Source organism: Malurus melanocephalus, unplaced genomic scaffold, assembly GCF_030028575.1.
Source record: "Malurus melanocephalus ecotype Western Australia unplaced genomic scaffold, MMel_1.1 scaffold_141, whole genome shotgun sequence".
NCBI lineage: Eukaryota > Metazoa > Chordata > Aves > Passeriformes > Maluridae > Malurus > Malurus melanocephalus.
Genome location: NW_026623373.1, coordinates 1,174,401 through 1,201,499, shown reverse-complemented (window position 1 = coordinate 1,201,499; position 27,099 = coordinate 1,174,401). Strand labels below are relative to the sequence as shown.

Sequence of the window (27,099 nt, the reverse complement as noted above, 5' to 3'; positions counted from 1 at the left end):
CTAGAGACTTCTTTGTCTCTTATTGCTGSCATGTTCCTCAAGCTTAAGGAGTTCAGCAGCATATCAACGACTCCTAGTTCTCAATGTGCCCTATTCTTTGTAAATCRTTTCAGACAGGGCAGTGGCAAGAACTGGTATAACTTACAGGTGTACACCTAATGATGATCAACAGTAATGCCTGTTGAAAACTTCCAGGGTAGTCTGAAGTGATATTCTGAGTGAAGAAATGCAGCAGATTGTGAGTCAAGGGGAAGAGGAGTTACTGTGTTGTTTTGCATTTTTTGTTTGTTTATTTTTATGTGTAAAAAAATGCATTAATAGCTTGAGGGTGACAAAGCAAAATATTGTCCAGGTTTTGTAAAGTAAATGTGCTTGTAGGTCACTGGCACCACCTTGTGATAAAAGTGATGTATGGCAGTCTTTGTCACCGGATGCTTTTTGCCATTTTTTGGTCATAATATATACATATGTACAGCAGAGAGCTCACCTGTAACCAGAATTTTGTACTTTTCTATGTATTTCGGTTCTGATGAAGTTAAATGATTGCATTAAAATAATCATTTCAGTATACTGTTGTGTTGTGKTTTTGTATTCAGCATGTTATGTGTMATGCTAAATGCTGCTTTTGTGATTCCTATGGTGAGTATGCCACGGATTTATAACAATTATTATCGGATGAGAGGAAAAATTCCTTTCCATTTAGTTGTTATGATTCTGCAGTTTATTTTTCTTCTTCAAATTAAGCACTTTTAACTGACTTTTAGCAAGAAGATATTCTGAAATTGGACAGTTTTAACTGTGGCTGTTTCATATCTCTGTGCCACATTAGAGTTCTCCCACATATGCTACTTTGTACAATTATTATCTGGTTTTCCAAAACTTTTTTTCAGAACAATATCTGCATTTTCTGTAGAGAGGCATAGAGATGTGGTTATTTGCAATTTTTAAGTACATTATCCTATTCCACCCTTCAGTTTCTTTACATTCAAGTGTAGTCAAGTCTGAGAGACTCAATTGGGACACTGAGAGACGGGAGRCAGTGTTGCAGGGGAATATGATGCCACACAGAACCTGACACAGCTTTGATACTGGGAATTGCATCTTCTGAATGCACCAGAGTAATTCATTTTGCATCTCCACTAGTCAGGAATCTACAGGGTGGAATTAGTTCCTGGAGGGATTTATTACATCTTACACTTGACCTTTCTTGTGTTGTTCCTTCTGGTGAAAATCATACGAATAGTTGCAACTTTGCAACTTTGCGGAGCCTTCTTGCTTCTTGGAGCTAACTCTAAAAATGGAGGATTTGTGGGAAGGGGAAAATGCCCCAACAACACAATTATAGGATGTTGGAGCAAACCAGATGGATGTTATTTACATGTGGCCACTGTCTTCTGCACTGATGCTTCCCYTTTTTGTTTTGATCTAAGAAACTYGAGAGCTGTGCATAACTTAGTAATYTTGCAGACAGAACTGCCAGACTTTCCTGCAGTCTTGGGCTGTTACGAGCTGTAGCAAAGCAGCAATTTGTGAGAAGCTCTGTCACTGCAGTGAAGCACTTGCTGCAGTCTCAGCCCTTACTTTGTAATTTATGTCAGTGTRTGATTGATGAACTTAAATATGCCCACAGGGAAAACGTTCAAAATTACCTGGTAGCATTTGTGTAGGCAGAAGGGAATTGGTTCTTTTCAATGAGAGTGAGCTTTACTCATTTATATATAAATGTTAAARTATGGGGAATATTTTTTCCTCCTTCCRTAATGCTTTGACAAYTCCRTCTCAAAGAAAGATGTGAAACTATRTTGTAATGAATTCATAGATAATTATTATTCATAGGCCTCATTCATGAAACAGTTCTGCAGTATTTCTGATCTTGAGRTTTTTTTGAGACAGTCCTGAATGTGCAATAGATGAATAATTCTTTATGAAAAAAATTAAAATTTTCTCCCTGTGTTGTGATGTACTTTTTTTCTTACATATCAAGTAACAAGTAGCATACAAATAAACATGTTTTTCTCCACAAAACTGTTGAGCCTTCACCTCACTGTTAATGCAGCAGAATTTTACTTTGAAAGAGATTAGGGTTTTGGTCACATCAGAGGATTTGTGGAATACACAACATACAGAATTTAGTCATCCAGCTTTTACTTGGGCAAACTTCCCACTGATTCTGGTTAGGCTTCCAGCTTTGCCTRTGATTACAGAAGCTGAAAAGCTTTAAAGCAGAAGCCTACAGAATGCATAGCCTGCAGGATCATCTATAGGCTGCAAAGTGAGTGTTTAATTTTGGCATGCTGCCTTCCTTAGTTGGCTGGTCAGCCAAGGAGCTGTGAAGCCTGCCCTTACCACTTCTTGGCTTGGCCTCTGCATAAGGTTTTTAGTTTATAAAACTGTTCATCCAGTGGGGTCTGAAAGGGGATTGGGAGAGAGAGGAGATGCATGAAAAAAAAAAGGAAATCCATGAAAGAGAAGAAAGTAGTTGGGAGTTCAGGTTAAAACACAGCTTCAAGCTTTTATGTAATGCTGCATCTGAGACTGATGAGTTGATGCAGAAGGCTGGCARTGTGGGAGCTCCTGGCTGGGAGGCTGTGTCCTGCAGCTGGGAAAACCATAAAGGATTTACTGTAGTTCACAAGTGTGACATAGCGAAGTCATGGAAGAGACAGGTTTATCTTTGAACCATTAGTCAAAGCCTACAATATAGACGAGCAATTGGAGCAATGGTTGAAGCACTGGATGAAGCCAGAAAGTGTAAATCCTGCTTTTATAAATTAACCKTTATTTTTGAAGGGGCTGGTTYAGATTCTTCAGACAGCCATATCAARTGCTTACTTTTCAGAGCATGCCCAACCCCTTGACAAGATCAAGCAAGTAAATCAGCAGCCTAAAGTTACAGGTCACCTCTGGAGGGTGAACTGTCTGAGWCTTTCCCATGTTAATTTGCCAGAATCAAAGACAGCTGGAGCAGATGTTTATGCTTTCAGAGGGTTGGCAGTAGTTCTGCAATCTGCTTCCCTCTTGTGGATTTTGTGATTTATTTTTTGACAATGGTTTTGTTATGTTGCCCTCTGTCCCAAGGTAAAACATCCCAACACACAGCACCTGCTGCCTTCTCTGAGCCACGCTGGTCACAAACCCAGGTCACTGAGCAGAATTATAAGGGTAGGGGACAGGAGGATAGACAGAAATATAATAAACCTTAGCAACAGGAGGGCAATAGCAAGGAAGATTATAACTATGGGAAGGCAGAGGAGAAAACAGAAAAGAATATATACAAAAGTTAAGAGCAGACTGAGCAACAGGAACAGCAGTAAAAAAGCAAGGATAAAGAGGACAGGGAAGAGGAGAAGTAGGAACAAGAAAGAGTAAGACAAAAGGGAGACCATGGGTGAAAGAGGAAACAAGTGGTCGTGAAATACAGTCTGAGCCTTAATTGCTAATACACCAAAAGTTCTCTCTTCAGTGTTAAGGTCGAGAATGTAAATAATTTGTGCAGTTGTGCCAGGAGAGGAGGGCGAGAAGAAGAGGAGCTGGAGTACACTTGTCTCAGTAGAGTAGTCTCTACTGTTTTCTTCTATACCCAAAAGCAAAGTCCGGCCAGCCCTCTGAATGTAGCAAAACAGTAGATGTTCTATTTCTTTTCTTTCTCTTTAATTTCAACTTTAAGGATCTCCCCTTCTCCTGCTCTGGGGGATGGTGTCATACTAATGATTAGGGACTCCTTACTGGTTGTTTTCTTCATTACTGCAGGCTTACTGTCTGCTTTTGGCTCTTCCTTTTGAGCAGGGGGTTTAGAGGGGGCTGCAGGCTCTGCAGGCGGCTTCGCTTCTTCTTTAGGCTTGGACTCTGGTTCATCTTGAGTGTCCTAGAAATAAGAAGTTTAAATGTTTTCCAGTACTGCAGAAGAAACTCACAAAGGAGTTCTATTCTACATGCCACAGAAAGGCACAGCATGGCAACATGCTCATGGTATTAATGGAATGCAACACATGTAAATTCCTGTTCGGATGCTGAAAATTGGTTTCTAAATGAAAAATACAATTTCAGAATCAGAATATCAGTAAAAMACCTAGTAAAAACTTGTGGATACTCATAGTACCTGCTTCTTACTAATACAGAGAGATGGAAACAGGCCTGTTTGGGGGCACAGAACCTTTCCTTAGGTCTTGCCTTCCTTTATCTACTTAACCCCAGTGGAGAAAAGAGAATATTACGTAAATCTTGACATACTTCCCACTGCCCCAAATCCCTGGCCAGGCATACTTGCTATTAAGTTCACAAATACACATTAAACTGAGCAGAATTTCTGCTCCAATCGTAGAGTTGTAGTCATTTGTGTAAACAAAGTGCAAAGCCCTTTATTTAAATTAAATATAACCACAGCTATTTCATCTATAAAGAAAATACTTCTGCCACCTTTGGGTAAATTTGTAGAAGCGAGCAGGTTCTTATTAACATTAGCATTTCTCAGAACAGAGTATAATGTGGGAATTATTTTTCATCAGTTAAAATAACAGTTTTCTCATAAGTGTAAGATATTAGAGATTTAATCAGTTTTAGCTGTGTGGGCTACACTTTATATTTTGTCTTCAGGATTTTTAACAACCAGAGATCTGACACTGAATTGGAAAGTTCACTGAGTGCCCGAGTCAGCTGGATCAGATTACTATGTTTGGGTATTTCTGTATTTACTGTTGTTTACATAAAATTAGAAGATCAGATGCCCTCAGGGCCTTTGTAAAATGTATTTTATCCTTACTTTCTTAAAAGTTTTTTTTGTTTGCTTCCTTTTTTCCCTTGCTTTTTTTTTCCCTAGTCTGCATAAAGTCCAGGTTCTGAAAGATTTGAGCCAAACCTTAGAATGTGTGTTTACTGAGATTAAGATAAGTGGTTGTATCTCAGCTACTGRGAGTTTTTGCTCTTGATTACACTAAGGCTAAATTTTCATCTACTCTGCCTAAAAGTCCTCTCAGTAGATTCTACTCTGTTTTCTGTGGCTTTACCTCTTGCTGTCTCTTCAGCTGCAGCAGCTTAGCAAGGCCGTCTTTTCCTTTTCCTCCAAGCATTGCTTTAAACAATTTCGGAGTTTCTGGTTTCTGCCCAAAGAGACTGGCCAAGCCCCGKGGTTGTGGCGCTGGTGGTCCTGGAGGAGGTTTCCCCTTCTGCTTCAGCAGCACCCTGGAGAAGGGAATAAGAACACACAGCAGTGCTGTGAAACTGAGCAAAGTTCCTGCAAAGCTGAAATGCCACATTTATGCATGACAATCTGGTGGCTTTTATTTGGTTCCCAGGTCCAGTGACAAGAGCAAAATTGGAAATATTAAAGGTTTTGTCCTAGGCTCTGATAGAGTTGGAAGCAACTGTTCAAATTTGGAGTTGCTTACCTATATCTTGTAGTATAAACAGTTGCTGGCTCAAATTAAGGTGTCACAAAACAGATGGAAATTTAACAAGGAAGGAAAAGGCGTGGAGTATGGGTGCCMCATACCTGAAGTGGCAGTCTCTTACCTGGCCTTCTGGATACAAATTCAGAGAGCATTTAGTGTTCCACTGGGAATCAGTCACCACTTGTGGAAGAAATACTTTACCAAACTAACTTCCCACATGGCTCATCACTCGTAGGTCAGGTKAGACAGGGGTATTTATTTTTGGTTTTTGGCAAAAGAAGACACCCTGACGATACAAACACTACTGCCAGTKGCATAGCAGACTTGATTTTCACACCATTCCACGGCATTATTTGCAGCCACAATGACAAGAAGGGAGACTGAATAACAAGGGTAAAATTTAGATGAAAGATCTGAGATAGATCAGTGAAAAGCAGTGGGTTCCCATGCTTTCAGTTTTTATTAGATTATTGTACAATTTTCAAGGCCGCTTTTCAATGCTTGCAAATGCCCTGACTTAAGGCTCTTTATGAGCAACGGGTTATACTCACAGTCTGAAGCACAGTAAATCTCATAATGCTATGATTTTCTCCAGCTTGTTATATTTTGGGAATTTCAGAAATGAAGGGTTTATTTTTTTTTTTTGTTAAATTTCATTGTTATAAATTAAAAAAAAATACACTTCAGCATCTTGCATGGCCTTAGTATGTAAAAACCAGATAGGGGATATAGGGCAGGTGATAACAGAACAAGTTTCTTGCTTGAATAAATGCTTTGAATTTGTTTCAAGAAGCTTTTAAAGACATCAGATGACCACAGAAAACTCTAATGTAAACCTCTCAGGGCAGAGCAACTGGTAACTTCGTTCCAAAACTGAATGTTATTACAAGCTTTATGAAAACAGCACAAAAATTTCCTTTCAGTACCCAGTTTTGTCAGAATTTGGAGCTGCCTAGACAGGTGAGCAAAACACATGGCCTCCTACCCAGGGCAGGGATTGCAAATCTTTCAAATTAAACAGGATATCCTGCTTTTAGTCTGATATATAGAGAGGTCTTTGAGCTCAAATGGGAGTGCAGATACAAAAGCTGGATGACTAAGCATCTTGCTTGAGAAAGGCTGTCCAGAAGAAGCAGAATTTAATGGATTGGCAGAATTTAATGGATTGGCAGAATATGGCTAGGGTGGGCAAGAAAGCAGAAGAGGCAGTGTGGGACAGAGAGACAGGAAAAACAAGGAATGATTGTCATACTGCTGTTTAGATAGAAGCTGAAGAAAAGTCAGGAATGATAGATGCTGGAGATGATCCATCAGTGGATTTGTTCCACTTTTCTGACTGTTAATGCTAGTTTTGAAAGTTGAGCAATCAGCCTTTTCTGTCTCRGGGTTCCTTGTTCCTCAGGGGCATTGTGATTCTCAAGATACTGTTATTTGACTACCAGGGCTGTTACAGCAGGCTGAATGCAGCTATTTCATAGCATTTTCACAAAACAAAATGCCTCCTCTGTGCTGTGTTCAGTCTTCTCTGGTGGAATTTCAARTCTGGGACCAACCTTCCAACCTTTGATAACAATTCAAGGCAATAGCTGAGAACAATAGATGGCTGAATTACACTAATAATGACAAACTGTTTCAAGTATTAGGACTTTTTACAAGGTAGTAAGGTACTAATTTTGTCACAATTTTATGACAAAATCTGACAATGCTTTGACAAAGCTGGGAAAATGGTGATCCTAGCAAACTGCAGCCGAAGGAAGGTGAAAAGCACTTTTGGTTTGAAATTCCATTTAGGAATATTTTTGAACAAAATGCAGGGATATCTAATCTGTGTAGTTCCATCTTTACAGGACTTACTTTAAACCCATTCCTAACTGCTGCTTAAGGTTTTRGAAATGCATACAAGTCTGTGGATGTTTTGAAGCATATCTCTGTTGAAGTAATTGCAGGTGTTTGGTTGCATCTTTGCAAACCTACTCCTTGACTGATACCTGCCCTGCAGTTTCTTTCTTGGCCATGTAAGGAGTCCTGATACATATCATTATTATCCTTATCTCCTGGTTTTTTGTTACCTTAAATACAATGCAGAAGACAACTACATTCAGGGTTTCATTCTACTTACCCCATTTCCAAAACCCACGGGATCCCTTCCAAGACCTTGCTTTTCACTAGAAACTACCAGGCACATCTGGCCTCTCAATACCAAAAGTGTTACTCTTCCAGGAAAGGAATGCAAATCATCTAGAAGCCACAACTGTCCATTCTGCAGCTAAATGATATGATTTTAAAACCACTAATAGAACATACTTTGCTTTCTTCATGAGGAGTTTTTCKGAGTCAGGATAGTGCACCAAGATTTCATTGAGTGTTTTCTTGTCCAGAATGAAGAGGTTGGCAAAACCATGAGCCACCACATTGGCAGTCCTTCTGTTTCCTCCACCTGCAGCTAAGAGGCTGGAATGAAAACAAACACCATCAGTCACAGCATTCTTTACCCTAGGGAGGAATCTCTTTGCTGGTGGCTCTCCAGTCATTGTAAAGCTCAACAAAACAGGCAGCTGTTCTATCCAGTGTTCTGTAAAGGCCCTGTGCAGGTGGAATTAAAAATGTCATCTTGCTTCGGGAAGGCAAATCGTCACTGTTGGTCAGGCATGCATAGACGCTAAGGACTGTGAAAAAATCTGCTACGTAGAGACCTTTCTGCTAAGAGATACCTGCAGCTCGGCCTGCACTTGTTTTAATCCTCATGTGAACTCAACATTTCCTCCGTTTTATTGCTGGAAATTATTTGCATCAGAAGTAGAGCAGCATTATTTACAGTAAATGAGTGRTTCTCCTCTGAGGATTTTCATTTTCTGTGGGGCTCTAGTTTTCAGTTTTCTCACACACCACATCTCACATTGCAATGTTGGCAAGTTGAATGATACAGATTAGGAAGGTCTTTCAGGCTGACAGTTACAAATTTGTGTGCCAGAAAAAGAAGGCTATTTTGTTTTGAATGTAAGGCGTTAGACCAGTTTAGCCAGCAGCAGTTGGCCAGAGGGAGGATATATAAAAAAAAAAATAAATGTACAAATAAAAATAACTTGATCACCTTACACTAAGCAGTTGAAGAGACTTCACTTCTCAGCTGTGCTGATATGTAAGAGAATTTTCATTCTGCTCTTAGTGCAAAAATTGCTCTATCTTGTATTCAAGATCTACCCTAAAATTTGTCCTTTAAAGATATCTCAGTGAATTAATATTTTTAGAGAACATTTAGTATTMTTTAAATTCAAAATGTATTAATAAAAGATAGTCTGGGCCCCAGTAAGCAGGAGCTGATACCCATCTGAAGTAATARTCAAGGTTATATAAATATTTGTTTCAACACTGAAGATATTTATAGAATACATTTCTAACTATTGAATCATATAGCTAATACATTTAATTTATAAAGGATAGCAGGAGATCTCTGCAACAGTTTGTGCAAAGCTATTTTTACATGCCCACAGGGTGTTTTTCTGCAACTCAAGACAGCAATCAATACATGAACTGAAGCTGAAAATGCAGTTTATCGTCTTCTTTTTAAACAATTCCACATGATTCCTCACATAGAATAAAACTCTTTGCACAATAGGAAAAACTGCTAAAGAAAATTGCAAACATCTTTTGAGCTCTGWTGAATCATTTCTCAACAAGTCATTGAACAATCATTTTTAGGCTTTCCTAACAGAAAGCTCATTTTATCAAGGTAGACGAGGACTAAAGAGATCAGCTTTTTCATTATGGTGATGTTGTGAGGTGAATTTTACAAGTAAAGCAGTCYTTGCTCAAACAGAATCATCTTTGACTAAAGACAATGTTAGGTAAATCAGCATTCAATCTGATTTGGTTAGTGTGTGAAGAATTATATATATGAACWTTTTTTTTAAAACAGATACTTTTGCCTTACATTAGTTCTTGGTAATATTAATTAATATCTATATTAATCACAAAATTTGCCCTTTTAATTTAACATTTTTTACTCCAGTTGTGAGTGTGAAATGCTGTAATATTAGTACAAGTTGATAGTCTAAGGATTCTTATGCTAGCAAATGAAATTTCAGGCTATGAAGTTGTCAAAGCGATGACTCAGCTTATCTCTTTTTCTTTTTTTAAAAGCTGATGTCTATAGGAAGCTGCTGTTCATTGGAATTAGGGAATGGCTTGTGTTATCAGGGTTGTGGTGGCTCAGATTGGCACCTGTGTGAATGTGAGGAGAACTGGTCAGTCAGGAAAGGGAAATGGGTCTGGATCTTGCTTCTGAGCAGGATGCCAAAGGGCAGAGCTCAYTGAAAAGCAGCAGCTACCACCTTGAGGGAAATCCTGGAACAAAGTAATGGAAAGTGTCATCTTTCATAAATATTCCCTGTAGTTCTGATTTTTAATATAAATTTTAAAACTACAAAACAGCTGAAAGCTGAAGCTGAGATCAAACATTTAGAGAGCTTCCTGTCAAAAATTTACATAAAATGGAGAAATGTTGTAGTTTTTCCAGAATTAACATTTTCTGATGGGAAATAGCTCCAGTGAAATACCMGTAAATGGATGAACGAGGACATCTGGCTTCAAGTGTAACTTTCTCTGGGCTAATGAAGTGYTGTTATTTCTTTCTGAATTTCTCTCGTTCTGATTTGTCTGAGAGCTGGCAGGCTCTCATTAAGACAACAATCTGTTTGCTTCTGACTCTGAAATTATTTTACTTCCCCAAACTGATATTATCTATACAGGAAAGTAGCAGTGAGGGTAAGATGTTAATTGGAACTMCTATTACTTAATCCTTTTCTGTAATTTTCAAGGGTCAAATTGGCAAAGGACATGTTTGATTGTTACTTTTGCATTGGCCTTCTAGTATATTCAGGGAACTTTTTGGAAAAGAAACAGTTTTTATTTTCTTGAATTTCTTTGCCCCTGGAGACTTTTTAGAAWCATTTACATGCATTTTGAACAGAGTGAGATTAAATAACAAGCATCTTATAAATCATGTACCTAAACCACTCAGAAGGAAGCAAACATATTTCTCTAAACAAATCTTGAATTGGAAATCAGAAGGAAATCWGCCTGATATCAGGTTATAACCATTATGAAGTGAGAGGAAAACTTGGATGTCCTAAAAGAAGTAGTGTGTAATGCATTAAAGAATATTTTTTCCATTTGCTTCTGGTATTCTGTATTCAGAAGGCCTTGACAAAATTTATATAGAAAAGCACAATACAAACTCATTATTTTCTAACACCTTGCCACGAGGAAGAGCATATCTTCTCTGATACGCTTCGTGCTTCATGTCTGCCAGTTGCTGTGGCTTTTTTACTCAAGTTTATCCACTGCCTGACATTTTATATGCAAATTACACGTGTCTGAATGGGTTTGCTGCTGCAGTAGGTCAGTGATGAATAAAACAAGAATGGAAGTGTAGTGTTATAGCGTTGCTGAGGGCTTTTCTGGCCATATTGGCAATTATGTGAAGAGTAACACGTGCTGGGMAATGAATCTTTAAAGGTCGTTGTGTGGTTCTCACGTGGAAATGAGCACTCACCTGTGTTAGATCAAAAGTGTGAAAATCCCTTACTTGTTTTAAAACCAACCATTATTATTTCTCAGCTTAAAATACAAAGCTCTCACTTCAAATACGAGACTAATAAATAATTGAAAACCRTGTGTGTGTTACATATGGGGRCYGCTTTAGCTTTTTCCTTCGTCTTTTCATTATTCAGTCCTTACTGATGAGTTSATTCTCTGTCTTTTAGCATAACTTACAATGCAGCCTTTTTTTGAGGCTTTGCTCAGGTGTTGTATTGTCACACAGAGAAATACTTTCCAAATAACCTCTCAAAGAGCTGATACAGTTTCACTTTCCCACTTAATAAAAAAGTTYTGTAACCATGAGGTGTATCTGATGTTTTCCACTTGGTGTCTAAGTGAGTTCTGTACTCACATCATTGGATAAACAGGAATGTTTCCACTGCYGCAAAGAGAGACTCAACTGGAAGACAAACCTGGCACAGAGCTGATTATTGCTTTTCAAAAGGCAGATTAAAGCTACGAGCAAGAGGATTAACAATAATGGGAAGGCAGCTGGAAGAAACCAAGGATCCAGTTTATCACATGCAGCAGAACATTTATTTTATTACTTTTCCTCAGGCCAATCTCAGCAGGGGGGCACAGTGCCTAAAAACTATTGCTTGATTGGCTAATTGGGGAACATAGCACATAAGAGTTAATGGATTTTGCATAGCAAGCACATGGGGAATATATAAAACATTTGTAGCCACCAGAAAAATATTCTCATCTGGACAAACTCAGACAACAAAATCTGATTTATCCACCTTTTTCTTGTCTTGCATGTTCTTAAATACATACTTTTCCAAATTGGGATGTCTGATTTTCAGCAAATTAGTTCCTATTTCAGCTCCTAAATAAACTATTTTTAGTTGCTGTTTTAGATTTTTGCATCTGTTTAATTTTCATCTTTGCCAAGTGCTGTTTTAGGGCACCTAGGCTTGCTAAACAGACAATAAAATTCATTTGATCCTGTTGTATTGCAGACAGCATAACATGGAAATGTGGTTAATCTTTAAAATGCTAAAGAAATTTGTCTGTGTACATGTGTACATTGATCAAAACACTGTTCTCAGATCTTGCCCTATTAATCACAGATGCTTCACTTAGGTTTTCCTTCACTTCCCACATCTCCTTGCTCAGTGTCATATTTCGAGCCTCCCCATGATAGCTGTCGTGCTGACCACAGAGAAATTAGACAACCATTGATTATTTCACAAGTTCTAAATAAAATATTAAAATTAGTGATGGACCTACCTGATTTCCCCAAACACAGCTCCTGCTCTTAGAGTAACCAGCACTTTGGTACCATCAGGGCCTCCAAGGACTTGAACTTCACCCTGTTTGATGATGTACATCTCTCTGCCAATCTCTCCCTGGGCATGCAAACACATAAAGTACCCGTGTTTTAGCAGTGGTTTTTGTTGTTAGAATAAYATGAGAGATTCTTATTTAAATACATATTTCTACTCTCTCAAAAGCAGAGGGTGAGGCAAAGCAGCAATTCAGTTTTAAAAGTAGCAGCAACAAAGCCAGGACTGAGAATGTAGGGACTTGCAATTCCTGTCTCTTCAGTTGATCCTCCAGGCCCATGTGCAGCATCGCCTTGGTGAAGCAGGCTGAGACCAACAAACATCCAAGGGGAAGGTGGCTCCAACAGGTTTTTTTATAGGATTTTGCTATGGTTGTTGGTCACATAGCAGAGTTATAAAAGAAAGAACTTTTAGCTCTGAATCTACCTATAATAAGCTGATACCTCAATTTCTCATAAATACTTCAATTTCTTATAATCCATCTTCGTTAAGAACCTTTTACATCTCACTGCAGTATCAAGACATTGGATTTGTTACTGTTCTTTATTCTYTCTGTTGTGACAGAGTCTCACCTGCAGTCTAAGATCCTTTCATGCTGTGCATTGTATAAGCAAACACATCAAACTGCTCTTCCACCCTTCTTAGCCAGCAGCAATTCTGGGGCTGGACATTGAGGCGACACTCGATCCTTCAGTGTGTTCACAAATGTTTGACTTCCTACACTGTGGAACCAGTGGAGCTAGCCCAGCATTCCAGAGGAGGATTGTGTGCTTAACTAGGACATTAGTGAACATGTTAGACCAAAATGCTAGAGGCAAAGGGTTCTGATGGTCACTTCAGGACGTGGTGGGCCCTGTGTGTCACTTGMCAGAGCAGTAATAGTGCTGACACCTCATCTCCCCAAGCTTTAATTCCATCTTTGCCCTCTGTTTCCATGGCCTCTGCAAAGGGATGGGCTCACTGGTCAGCAGCTGAGCTATTTACCTGTGAATATCCTGTCTGGCCAGGTTGGAGTAAAATGTAGAGAGAAGACTGACATCTCTAAGGGACAGTGTGACAGCTTTCAGCTGGAAGCCTGRGATAGCTCAGAGCTGGGAGTGAAGGTAGAGCAGATCCTGCTTTGAGGAGCTTTGTGGAATGGACTGTACATTCTACACTCTTGGATAATTCTATTTAAGAGTGAGTACACAAATGAGGAGCACAGACAAAGCCTCATAGACTGAGATCTGTAGGCTGTGTTTGTGTGTATATAAATATAGAAACATTAAGTCTGATCCATTTTAAATATTAAAATTTCATGAGGTACCATYAGATAAGCTATATTTGCATTAAATACTTTCCCATATTTCTATAATTTCATGTTTAGTAATCTGAGTAATAAAATCCATATTGTCTTGTTTTAAGTTGAAATTTGAGAGCACATTTGTTGTTATTACACAGAGTAGCTTAATTAATTTTATGCTGTCTAATTCAGTAAGGATTAATTTATTTAAGGGACATTGTTGACCGATATCTGAACTCTTTTTCTAAAATATATAATATAATTATTATTTGAACAAGACAGGAATGCTCACCTTTTTGCAGACAAAGTCACCAGGTAAATACACAATGGATTTCAACCTCAGCAGCATGTCGTATATCATCTGGGTATCACAGCCCTGTTAAAATAGAGTTGATCACTCTGTTAATTCAGTATTAAAAGTGACTATTAGTGCCTCAAAACCCAGCAACACAGGAATAACCCAGGGATTCCATAAGTGGAATGGAAACTCAAAACATCATAAAGATCAGTTATTAGAGCTGAGAAAAGACTGAAAGAGTCGGTATTTCAAGTACTTATAAAGCTTTCTTTGGGTTGAATATATTTTCATTTCTTAYAAAGTGAGCTTCTGTAGATCCAAAWTTTCTGTGGAAGCTTAGTTAACGTTACATTCAGAGCTTTATGTGTCTTTTATGGGAATCTTATGAATTTTTTGTTTGTTTTTAACTGATCCAGGAGAAAAAAATGGATCATGTCAAATGTTGCTATGAGCCCGTGAATTCCATGTCTGCAACAAGTGTGGGAAAACCATACAGCCCTGTAGTGTTTATACATTATACATTATATATCATGTGATTTCTTAGAAATATCCTTACAAGAAAATTTGTTGTGTGTCCTTCTAAAAACTCAGTTGGTGTCAGAAATGCAGTTTTAAGTACACATTTAAATTGTAGCTCTGGAAAGCTCCCACAGTAAGCAAAGAGAAAGCTCCTTTACACAACAGCTGACTCCAACACAGCATTCACTACGCCAACACTGTTGCCTGAACACATAGCGGAGTGATCTCTCAGGCAGATCTGGACAGCCACAGCAAGGTGGACTRTGTTAAAATTAGATTATTCTCTGACTCTGGAGATTATTTACAGTCTGAACTCTCTGTCTGCCCATACCATCAGCTATAATATGCCACAATAACAGAACTTTGTCTTAATCTCATTTTCTTTTTTTGAAAATCACTTCTTTGACACAACAGAAATCCAAAGGCAGGCTCTTGGGTTTGTTCTGACATGTTGCCATTAATTGAGACATTTCTTATTTGCCTTGCTGATTAACACATGTGTACTTAAATGTTCCAAGATGCACAATGCAAAGTTTCTGTCTCAAAAATAWAGCATGTTTCTACATTCCCCTGTAAAACTACTTGCTTTGAATAAGTCCACTTTATTGACAATGGCAAAGTTCACATCAATTGCGATTGCCAATTGCATTTTGGTTGGCATCTGCTCCAGYAATTCTGATTCATCTGAAAGAGAGAGAGAAAAAAAAAAGATGAACGAAAGGATGTCCACAAAAATGAGCAAAAATAACTTAATGGAGTTTCCCTAACATTTATGAGTTCAAGTGAGGAAGCAATTGATACACTTTTGCTAAGATGCTTGATATATCTTGTCTAAAATTATTACCAAAACATTGTATTAATGAACAGAATTYGTGAAGTAGTAAAAATCATATTGCTTTGTAGTTTCTTTCTTTTCCAAAGTAAGTTTCGCAGCCTCCTCTCACTTACCACATGTAATTTAGGGAAGGAGCAATGTGAATTTCACTGTATATGTGTATCTGTACAACCACTCCCACTCAGACATGCGAAGTAAATGGAATTGTATATCCTTACCCAGCATTCCTTGAGAGTCCCATGTGTATTCATACCAAGTTCTGACACGATTTTGCACCAATTTTGGAATAGAATAGGTGTTCATATAGGAGACGGTGTTGTCCACACAGGAACGAAAATAGTTCTGTCCTGCTGTTGCTGCTCCAATTACATCTCTCATCTGCAAACATCAATTGTTGTTACTGCACAGTTCAGCAAAAATAGCCTTGATTTTAATATTTTGTCAGCAGCAAATATAAATAATAGAATGCTCTTTGCAAAATCATCTGCTAATTGATTTATTGAAACAGCCTCATGTCTTGAATAGTTGCTTCATCTTTTTCAGAAATATCAAAGATTTATTCTCATTGTCTTGGAAAGTGTAACATTATCTTTTTAGAGGAATCATTTCTGGSTTTTAGCTTATTCTTCTGTCTCATATTTCTAGAAATTATAGATAATGCTTTTCTTAAAAATCCAAAGTAAGTTACTCTGCATTTGGCATGCAATGCAAGTCTGAAGTGAAGAAAATTGGGCTGAATTTCTCTAATAACATCATCTGACACCATTAGAACTAAGATTGTGCCACCATTTAAATGGTTAAGAGATCAGTCATAAGCTCTGCGAGCKGAAAGATGACCTTAAAGTTTTTAGTGCAGGAACATCATTTAACATTTCAATGCAAAAGTAATTCAGTTTTTAGAGAGTGGATGAGTTAATGTTCATAGATATTCCTTCTTCAAAAGAATAAGTATTCAGGTGTGGCTTTAGTGGGATGGCTTCATGTGGCAGCTGCCAAGGATTAATGTGCTGTGGGCTGAATTTTGTTCTTTATTGCAGAGATACAATTGATTGCAATGGGAATAAYAATTTTTAGGGAAGTGTTCTAAAGCAGGAAAAACTCAATAATTTTAAGGGTTCTTTGTAAAYAGGAATTAAACAAACTGCAATGAAGCAGTTTGTGTGTTAAGGTTTAAAGTTTGAGAGTGCCAATGGCTACACTGGTTACAAAAAGTAATCTGCAAAATCTTCTTGGCAAAACAAAGCTTTCATAGGTAGTTAAAACAATTTAGGGAAGAATTAMAAATATGGAAACTCTGAAGTTTAATCCTATATACTTGAATTCAATAGTTTTCCAGATGAAATATTTCATATTTGTTGCTTTTATTTTTGATAATTCTGGTGTATGGAGGAATTTTAAGTCTTTTAGGGAAAAGTCTCTTTGGTGACATTTGCACTCTTGCACTTCTAATGAACAAGAGACATATGCAATCTCTAACTGCTTGATTAAACTTTTTAAATGCTGTAGYTAAAATAAGAATTAAATTTCAGCTTTAATTTCTTTCTTTTTTTTGTTTAAATAATTCATTTTATAACAGGCGTGGACAAATAAAGTTTGAAATGGTTTCTGCAGAAACTGAAGAGGGGCAGTCTCACATGGAAACCTCAGCATTTGTTTTTCTGGAGGCAAGTTGCTTTAACAACTGTGGATCTAAAGCCCAAGTTTAATAGTTACAAGYCAGAAATATTTCAGTTATATTCATTTGGAAATATAACTGATTTGCTGTGCTGTGGGCTTTTTTTTCCCCCTGCTGCCAAATGTTGACGAAGAGAAATAGAAACTACTTAATTTTCAGTTTGACAAATAYATTGTAATTTGTGGAAGAGATCAGAATTCTAGTTTGACAAAAATCATGGGATTTMCATTAACATTATTCTATTGGGCAGKAGAATGACTTATTCAGCAATYAAAWTTTTTATGTCACATTTAGTAGCATAGTGTGAATGTCAAGGAATTGTCTGCTTGGCTGTAAGAAAAAAAAAGAATTATACATAGTTTCAAGAATCATCTGTGTCCTGCAGAGTCTTGGCTTTTAATCAGTTTGTATTCAAAAGAGCTACAAAACAGGGAACCGATTAAATACCTGTATTTGTCAGAAGAATAAATATGGATGACATTAAAATACAGGATGGAATCTAAACTTTTTTTTCCCAGAAAGTACTCCATTAAATTGAATATATTATCATTATATTACAGTAATTTGAATATAACTTGTTATTGATTTTTTTTTTTTTTATGTACCTGACCAATTAAGCTGGAGAAGACAAAGACGCCCATGAAATAATTCAGCAGTTGAAAAATKATCTCAAACAGCGTGTCTGGTTCTGGAAGGCCACCGATGGTGATCAAACTGCGAACTGCCCAGTAGTAACACCTCAGGTACCTGTGGATACAAATAACATTTTTGTCAGACTGTAGCTACTTGCGTTAAGCATAAGCCTGTCTGAGTTGGGCCTTTGAGGGATGCTCTTCAGTCCAAAAGACTTTCAGCATTTTTATAAAGGCTTATGAATTTGTGGTGATATGGTTACATAGGTCAGGGTGAGCTGAGTGTTCTCACCAACAGAAAAATAAGAATGTGTGGGAARTGCAGSRCTAATTTACTGTTCTCTARGAACTGTAGGTAGCATTACAGAAGMCTTGTGTGCAAAATTGCCAAGATGGACAGTACAGTGTTAGAATGCTACCAGTGAAGATGGTCAAAAGCAGTGTAGAAGTGTTGGGTACTTCCCAGAGTCCCTGTGTAGCAGCATCTGAGATGCTCAGAGATCTGAAGGTCCCTTTCACAGCTTTCACTTGAAGACACCAGTGTTAATCCTTATGATGGGAATGACAAACGCAATGCTGCTCTTCTTGTGTCCATTTCTACCCCTTCAACCATGCTGGTCCTCCTCCCACCCTGCTTCTGAGCACCCTTCATGGGCTCTACCTCCTGGGTTATGTCAAACAGAAGTTATGTATTCCCACAAGCTGTGTGTAAATTCAGATTCTCCAGAGCACTAATTCAGCACTGAAAGGTTGACTCCTCTGTTAACACCCCCTGGTTGTTGGTCTCCACTACTTCTGTCACCTTAACAAACACTTTCTTGCCTTCTCTGCAGATCCCGTTGCCTTCAAGTCGTGTATTTCTACTCGTATGATAACACAAGTTTATGAAAGCARCAAAGGGCCTGGACAGAAAGTTTTAAAAGAGTGCTTCGGCATCTCTAAAATTCTGGTTTAAATGCATTCTAGAGCATGGTAGCACAAGTAATGCACCACTGCAGTGGGGAATAACTARTTCAAACCATTGTTGTGAGAATGCTATCATTTCCTTCTTTTCTGAGTGAGCAACTAATTGGTTTAGCTGTATTTTTAAAAGCCCGCAATTAATTAGAATTTGACTTCCTAAGTTTCTGTACAATTAGACTTCAGCTTTTCTGGTCATTAGGAGCGGAACTTCATTTTACTTTATTATAAATTGAGATTTTCCATTATTTCATCTGTGATTTTCTATTATTTCTTCTGAAGCAATGATGATTCCTTATGTTTGTTGAATTTCATTGAGTTTTAAATAATAATAATTTTAAAAACAAAAACTCCCCTCCCCCACACTATAAGACACAGAAAAAATACTTCCAAAGGTAAGTTTGTTTTGAAATAGAAAGTCTCTCGTGCATCTTCTCATGCCTGCTCTGAATCTGAGACACCTGATCTGCTTGCAGATAATTGAGTATATTTTATTTTATGGCCTCCACTTTTAGGCTCTTCTCTTCTCAAGATATGAATTCCACTGAAATAAGAAGCTCATGTAATAACACAACTGCAGGGTTGGTTTTGTGCAAATATGAGAAAATAAACTCCCAAATCCAATGAGGTTTGTTTTTTTCTTAAAAYGYTTGAAAATATTTTCAAGTTTCCCACCCAAAATGTCAGGCTTTACTAAGCAATTGGTTTTTGCTTTTCATTCTAAAGTCACTTTTTTCTTGGTTGCAGATCAATGAAGTGCAGTAACAATAATCACTTTTTTCAGGGTTTTCTAGTTTTAGATTTTAACTGTCAGAACCGGCCATTTTCATTCAGAGTCCTTAAATAAAAAAGTCATTGCATATTTTCCATCTTATCATTTTTCTTTKTTAGGGATGTAAAATGAACTGCTGGATGTACTATGATATTTTCACTTGGGTTAAAAAAAATTGAAACCAAAACATATATGGATGTTTCCAGAAATATATGCAGAGGTGGCAGCTTTTTCTTAGACTTCTGTAGCATAAATAAATAGAAAAAAGACTAAGATCCATTTTGGAAGAATTACAGATTTAAGAATAAAATGATGCATCTAGCTTGACTAAGGGGAATTATCATATAAAGCATATTAATATCRTATTGATTTGCCATAACTGTGAATGCTGGGGTGCTTGCAAGATGTGTAATTGAGTAATATGGAAGTAAAGAAATTGACATTACTTCTGTGGTAGTTACTTTAGGAAACAAAAGTAATTAAACAACTCTCTCACCCGCAACGGCTCTGCGTGCCAAGTTTGCTAACTCCACTATGATAGACATGAAAATCTTTATTCTGAGAATGTCTTTAAAGAATGAAAGCGGTTCCTCAGAGGAATTCAGGGGTCACATTCTTCTTTGCAACATTTTATGTCCAAAATGTGAGATTTTTTTTTTATATCTGCCTACCCCTTTCTTAAGATGTAGTTAATATACTGTATTCTTCTGTAATTTCACTTCAAAAGAAACTTTCTACTGGCAAAGGCACATGATATTCACTATCTCTTAGGCACAGGTTTTCTCCATTTATGCATTTTTGTTTTTATTTTAATCTGAAATGAAAGTTGCACAGCTGAAACACAGAGCAGCTTTTTTCTTCCCTAAGAAGGGGAGAAATGAGATTGTAAATTTTGTTTAAGGAAAGCCAGAAAAAAAACAGACTCCTATTTCAACAGTATTAGCAGCTCTGCTTCYTACCAGCATGTGTCTGGAAACCACCACTGCTCACCATACAGCTTACCAGCCTGCTGTAAATTTACTGTTGAAGCAAACAACAGTTGTGAGACAAGAAAGAGATTTTTCCCTCTCCAAATCATAGAGAGTATGTTTATCCCTCAGGCAATCAAACTACTAGATTTTTCCTAAAAAAAAAAAAAATTAAAAAAATCCTAGGTATGAAAACATTCAGAAACACTGCAAATAAGGTATCTTGTAATATTATTCCAATAGAAACACCTCGTTCAAGAAAGTCCATTTCAGAATACACTAAACTTCTTTCATGGTTTTGTTTAGTGCAGGTAAATCATCTTTGTGCATGTGTCTCTCAGGTTTTGAGGTGGTATTCACTTATCCATTTCAGCCCAGGGGAGCRTTGTTTCGGGGCTGTCATGTCTGACTCCTCTCAGATTACAGCCAGGGTGGGTTTAAGCTGATTGAAGAGGCAGCCTTGATAAACTGATGATTTCCCTCTTGGTTCCTCTTCTAGAGTGACCTGTTCATCATAAGGGTCTGAGGATCTCAGACACAACAGGGCAAGCCAKGAAGATTTTACCTAAAGCTGTGGGTAGTAGGTCTGAAAGTCTGACACACAAGTTGGACTGTGCATTCACGTCTTGTCAGGAGGCACAAAACTCTTTGCACAGCCAGCACTGCGAGTGTGGCACATCACACCTGTTACAAGAGTCACTCACAACTGATCCCCACAAGGCACATTTGAAGATGTGCTGGTCTCACTGTGCACTGGGCAACGTGTACCAAAGGAGTGGAGCTGTTGTAGAATATGCACAGTAACCATTTCCTGGGACTTACAGACATCCACCCAGCCTGAGTCCAGAGCAGGAAGGCAGCAAGCTACAGGGAAACATAACTGGGATGCAAATAGAKGTCTTAAATTTGCCAAAGAATTTTGCAGACTACTTGTGGATAAAATGTAAACAGCAGACGTATACCATGAGCAAAGTGAAATTATTTGTTTTGCCTAAATTTACTACTGACCTGGAGGGTTTGCATGAAAATTTCAGCTCCCTAGTATGAGTTTCTCTGTGAACAGTGATAAAAGAGAGATACTCCCTTGGGCCAATTCAGAACAATAACWTTATGTCAAATCCCTTAAAAAGGATGTGTCCATTTTCTGCAGAAATTAGGGAGATTGATCTTTTACTCTAGTGGTAAAATTAGATTGTAAATAAACACATATAGTTCAAATTGTCCACTTTATTAACAGACCTTTTCAATATCCTGCTAATGTCCTTGCATAGATCTAACACTCTGGTGTTGCACTGGTGATGCTGCGCTTCTGCACTGGGAGAGACTGAGATCTTGCCCAGCTCAAGCTCATGAGTTCACTTTTAGTGCTGGAAACACTATATGTGGCTAATTTGGGTGTGTTGCAGGGAGGAAAAGTTGACAGCCTTTTGCACCTCAAGTCAAAGGCTTTGACTGAAGGCTGCTGYGCAAAAGAGCTCAAATTTTGGACTGACACACTTCAGATTCTGGACAGGAACTGGAAAGGAGTAGAGCTTGCAGAGATTTGAAAAAGAGCTATTTTGATAATTTTGCTTGTGCTTTCAGTGTTGTGTATGGCAGTTAGTTATAGATTTAGTTCACCAACTAGGGTGTTTGCTCAGGAGAATGTAATCAAACTSATAATGGAAACTGTTAATTCTTTTTAGCCTGGAAAAGGAAAAAAATCCTRAGAGTAGTGACATTTTTAAGAACTGTTTTTTGCACCAACTAGCAATATTTTATGGACACAGCAGGGATTCTACATAAAACATCAATACCACTGAATCAGTGCCAGATCATTTGCTGTGGGTCAATGTAATCTGAGACTGCTAGAATTTTGATTTACTTGTCAATCTGCTTACTGTCATTTTTTAAAATTAGCTAAGTAGATATGTATGCCTAATCTTCTTCCTAAATACGTTCCCATTCTTTGTGAGACTACTGGCATATTTTGCTTCAAATATTGTCAACCCTGAATGCTCTGTGAAAGAAAATTATATGTGCACTGCTGTGCCACAATGTTTGCTGCAATACCAGTCACTTTCCCTGACATGTTTTACTTATTTCTGCTTTCCAAATAAATGAATATACCTAGAAGTATCTKGTCTGATAACTTTAAATTCACCCTGCATTTCCAATTATAACTAATGTTCATGTGATTTCTCTCTGTGTGAGAAAATCCTCAGACATTTGAGAATTAGATATTAGATTATATGCCTGTTTCTCCAAKGCAATGACTCTCCCATACAGAGGGTATTTGCTGTTTGTGTGATACAAAGGTGTACTTTATCAAATGCAGCTCATTGTGTAATATTTGTGGTTCTGTGTTCATGGCACTATACATTCCAGTATGAGTTAGACAAAGGCAAAAGAATAAAGTCATGCATTCACCAACCAATGACAAGATGAAGTAGATCAATGGCTTAATGAGGTTTACGTGGATATATCATAGAAATGTTGGTTTGGTTTGGAAGGGTCCTTAAAGATTACTCAGTTCCWGTCCCCCTACCAYGGGGAGGAACACCYTTCACTGGACCAGGTTTCTCAGAGGCCCATCCAGCCTGGCCTTGAACACCTCCATGGACTGGGAGTCCACAGCCTCACTGGGCAACCTGTTCCCAGTGCCTTATCACCCTCATGGTAAGGATTTCTTTCTACTATCTAATTTAAATCTTCTTTTGTTTTAAAGCCATTGCCCCTTGTTCTATCTCTGCAAGCCCTTGTAAAGAGTCCTTGTGCAGCCTTCTTGTAAGCTCCCCTTTAGGTACTGGATAGCGTTATAAGGTTTCCCCAGTGCCTTCTCTTCTCCAGGCTCAACAGTCCCAATTTTCCCAACCTGTCTTCACAGGAGAGGTGCTCCAGCCCTGTGATCAACTCAGTGGCCTCYTCTGGACTCGTTCCAACAGGTYAATGTTTAGCTTGGATATTTGCATATTCAAACATGCACTTTATTTCAGAATCTCAGTTTAATGTAGCACTTGAATTATCAGTTTATTATCATTGTTTATAAAATAAATCTGTTATTAATTCTATGTGGTTGCAGTTTGACTTCATTTGAGAAAGTTTTTGGGTTCTTCATGGAAGAGGTATCACAAAATACTAAAACCCCTGGCCATTGCCAGGTCAGAACTGCTTTGTCTGTGGTAAAGCCAGTAATAATTTCTACYATTTGTTTGTCTGAGTGAAATGTGAAAGATTTTTTCTCTCTTAAAAACAAGTAGTTCTTTCTTGCCTGTTCTCTAGASTTTTCTGAAGAAGCATTAAAAACTTAAAGACTGAGTAAGCTCTCTACTTTCAGTTTTCAGGTTTCTTAGTCTTACATTCCTTGTTTTTTTAATTATAGGCAAGTATTCCCAAGAATGACATTAACAAAAAATAGCTAATGTAATGGAAATTATTTCTGCATTTTTCTTGTCAGATTTCTGGAAACCTGGATCTTGCAAATAAATAYCTGACTATAACTTCACTTACATAAGTGGTCCCACTAAGCTCCATGACCCTGCTTSCACATCTGACTGCAATATTCAAGCTGTGTATTTTAGTGGTGTGTGTAAACTTCAGACATGTCACTTTTTCCAAGAGATAGCTCTAATTAAAAAAAAAATAAAAAATCAATGCTGTCTCACACAAAGTGTGTTTTGCTCTGAAAGACTATTTTCTTATCCGTCAAGACAGTGTCTTGACACTAAACTCATGAAGTCTGACAAAGATAAAAACAAGTGGAGCACATCTCCAAGAGAAAGGTGAAAAGTTGTTCAGAAGGTGATTTATGACAGCAGCAGCATACTGTATGTGGTTTTGCAAGGAATGTGATCAAAGAACAAATTGAGCTTCTGTGGCTTTARCTACATTGCAGCCTTTGAAAGAAATGAATGTTCATACGGCTGAACCTGCTAGATATGTCTTTATAAAACTACTCACAGGATATATTATGACTGCTATTTTCTCTTAYTTCCTCTCCATCATGTTAATAAATGTTCCTTGGCACCCAACCTAGTGCTGTCACAAGTGTGGAAAATTGTGCCAATACACAATCCTTCCCCCTGAAGACACTCTGCCCCTTGTTCAAGCATGACCTCAAAAGATAAGAGAGAGCTGGTTGAATTTTTTCAAACCAATCACCATGATGTAGAGTGACTAAAATGTTGCACTTTTATGACACAATGCTGTGTGGCAGAAAAGAAAATCCCCCAAAATATTCCTGTGTTTCGTTTGAGGGATTGTTATACAATCCTTATAACAGTTCTCACATGCACATGCAACCAGTAAGTTTAATTTATGACCCTTGTTGCTTTTTAAATGTTTAATTAAGTTAGTGCTTAGCACTGGYTCATAAACCTATAAAATCTGAAAGTGGTGAGCTGATTATTCAYTGCACCTACCCTCCAAGTATGTGTTAGTAATGAAAGCTGCTAATCAGCAGTCATGGTGCTAAAAGTTTGCTACCCAAGCACTTACAAAGTAAAGGCACATCCTGCAAGCAAAGACGTGGGAGAAGGATTTGGAGGCAGAAAGGAGCAAAATCAACCAAAAAATGAACAAAAATGTCTTGCAAGAGTAAAGGACTTACATGTTTCCTTCGCCATCATACACCCATCTAGTGCTGCCAATCCCTTCGTAGTCTGAAGCCCAGTAATACAGGCATGCATTAATGTGCAAGATGAACAGCAAGTATCCAGTTGTTCGAATAACCCTATAAAAGTCAACGGATTCCTGTAAAACAACTTACATTTTTMTTTTCTTTTAATACAGAACCCATTACTTTCTTGGATTAGCAATGTTAATATTAAGCACCCACTAAGTCGTTCCCCACCTGTATTGATCTATGAAAAAAAYAGCTGGCAGTTACCCATCTCTCACATCTGTCCAAGGTCAAATAAATATCTTTCCTAAAATATTTGAAACGGGGTAATTTTTGAATTATGGTTCCCAGCAGAGTTTATAGTCCACTTCTTTAAACGGCTATGAATATTTACAGAAATTTGAAGCTACATTAATGAGGCCACAGGGTACAAAATAATGTGTTTGCCAAACTCTATCCAAGATAGGCTCTAAACTTTTGAACCAAAGCCAAGAAATGTCTGAGGTCAGAAATGAAATGCTTTGTAAGATCTCTTGTAGAAAGCCTGCAGCAGATCCTCTAAATAGTATGATTTAATGGCTACAGCAGGAGYTCTATCATTCCTAATCCCTGTTCTTATGCATGTGGCCAGTTCTTTGAAGAATATCAATGACAAACTACTTAAACACCAAGCAGCTTTCTGTTTAATACAATAATGATCTCATTGTTTATCATCGGTTCAGTGCATGGGGATCAAAAGAAAGATCTCCTGGATTTAGATCTCTATTCRAATATTCATACAATCAGGGGATAAATAAGCAGAAAAAGTGCAGGACTTGCCTAAACACAKGGTGGTGGCTAATGAGTATCTGCTACAGCTAGAATTCAATGCAGTAAGAAGGGCAGAATAACTAGGTGGTTTTATGAAAATTTAATAAGATCTAACTAAGTTAATTTAACTAGGTCYAAACAAAGCTAATGGGAGATAATATCTCTGTGGTTGCTTTATTGAGTACTGCTTTTCTGGTTCTTCAGGTGCCTTGGCATGCACTCCTTGGCCTCTCCACGCTGTTAAGTAATCTACCTAAGGGTRCTCCTCTTTATGGTGCTCACAAATGAATGCCATTTCTCTGTTTAAAAGTTGCTGTGCTTCCAGGACAGCTCAGTTTAGGATTGCAAGCTACAGGGAGCAGCAGGTAATTGTTGGGATCTAGTAATGTTGCAATGTTGCCCATACTAGGTCTTCTGTGAAAGTTTGAATCCTTGAAAGAGGACTGCTGAGGTCTGAGGGAAGGTTCTGGAAGCCTTTGCTATGTCATATTTCTCTAGACATGTGTTGAATTTATCACAATGAGAATGTAAGATGTAGGTAACTTTAGCTAGCTCTATTCCTACAAACTCAAACTAATTASTTTGAGAAGAGAATCCACCCAGGCATATCCACTTGCTGCGTAGAAGCAGAATTTGATATTGTGTAGCTAATTGGTACTTTATTGCTCAAACTGTGACTGTACCAAGCTCAGACCAAAGAAATGTTGTTACATTAAARTAAAATGCAGCAGTTTGCACAAAACCCCTGGGTTTTTAAAGATTTTTTAGCTCCTGCTTGTACTTTTCTTCTGTGTAACTACCTCTGTTCTCCATTCGCTAATGAGCAAAACTAGGAGTCGGTGTTTTCTGAAGTATGAGGTAGAAGATAGATTTACTTTGTAATATTGAGATTCTGCAGTTTACATTCTGCAAGTGATTTAACATTGGAAATGGGAGTGGGCCTTTGACCAGGAAACAAAATACAAGTTTTGTGTCTGCAACTGTAACACGGTTGTACTCAACAAATATGGAGCTAAGAACTCTCTGACAAGGCAGAAGTACTTTGCAAAGTAGCTGGCTCTGTCTTTCCAGCTGCTGCACGTATTTTACAGGACCAGAGATCTTGCTCTGTCTTAGCCTTTCTAAATGAGCACCTTGACCTTTTTTTGAAATGCAAATAAACATCAGATGCTTCAAAGCTGGTCTGGCTCGAAGACAGACACATCCCACTCTCAACTTGTCCCTTGACTGATCATTTCCCATTCCATATTGTTATATAGTGTGAAACTCTTCTCTTGAAAAACTGTTTATTTGGGTGAAAGTTTTAAATTTGTTTCCATTTCTTTGAAATCCATATCCACACAACAGTATTGTTACATTGAAAATAATTACTTGATCCAGAATGATCTGTATTATTATCTGCTGTCTATATTACACATGCTGTACCTCCCAGTACTGCAAGTATTATAGGATGTTCAGAAAAGTCATTGAA

General features: G+C 37.8%; 1 protein-coding gene across 1 annotated transcript in view; it reads right to left on the bottom strand.

The window, feature by feature from the left end:
- Positions 1–3,631: 3,631 nt before the first annotated feature.
- The window catches only part of CNGB3 (cyclic nucleotide gated channel subunit beta 3), a 58,824-nt gene continuing 35,356 nt past the window's right edge, over positions 3,632–27,099 (bottom strand). The window contains exons 10-18 of the mRNA XM_057371126.1: positions 24,807–24,929; positions 17,492–17,633; positions 15,430–15,589; positions 14,963–15,060; positions 13,852–13,935; positions 12,222–12,340; positions 7,692–7,838; positions 5,004–5,178; positions 3,632–3,865 (exon numbers count right to left, since the gene is read on the bottom strand). Of these exons, the coding sequence (XP_057227109.1) occupies positions 3,632–3,865; positions 5,004–5,178; positions 7,692–7,838; positions 12,222–12,340; positions 13,852–13,935; positions 14,963–15,060; positions 15,430–15,589; positions 17,492–17,633; positions 24,807–24,929 (1,282 nt within the window). The remainder of the gene's footprint in view (positions 3,866–5,003; positions 5,179–7,691; positions 7,839–12,221; positions 12,341–13,851; positions 13,936–14,962; positions 15,061–15,429; positions 15,590–17,491; positions 17,634–24,806; positions 24,930–27,099) is intronic.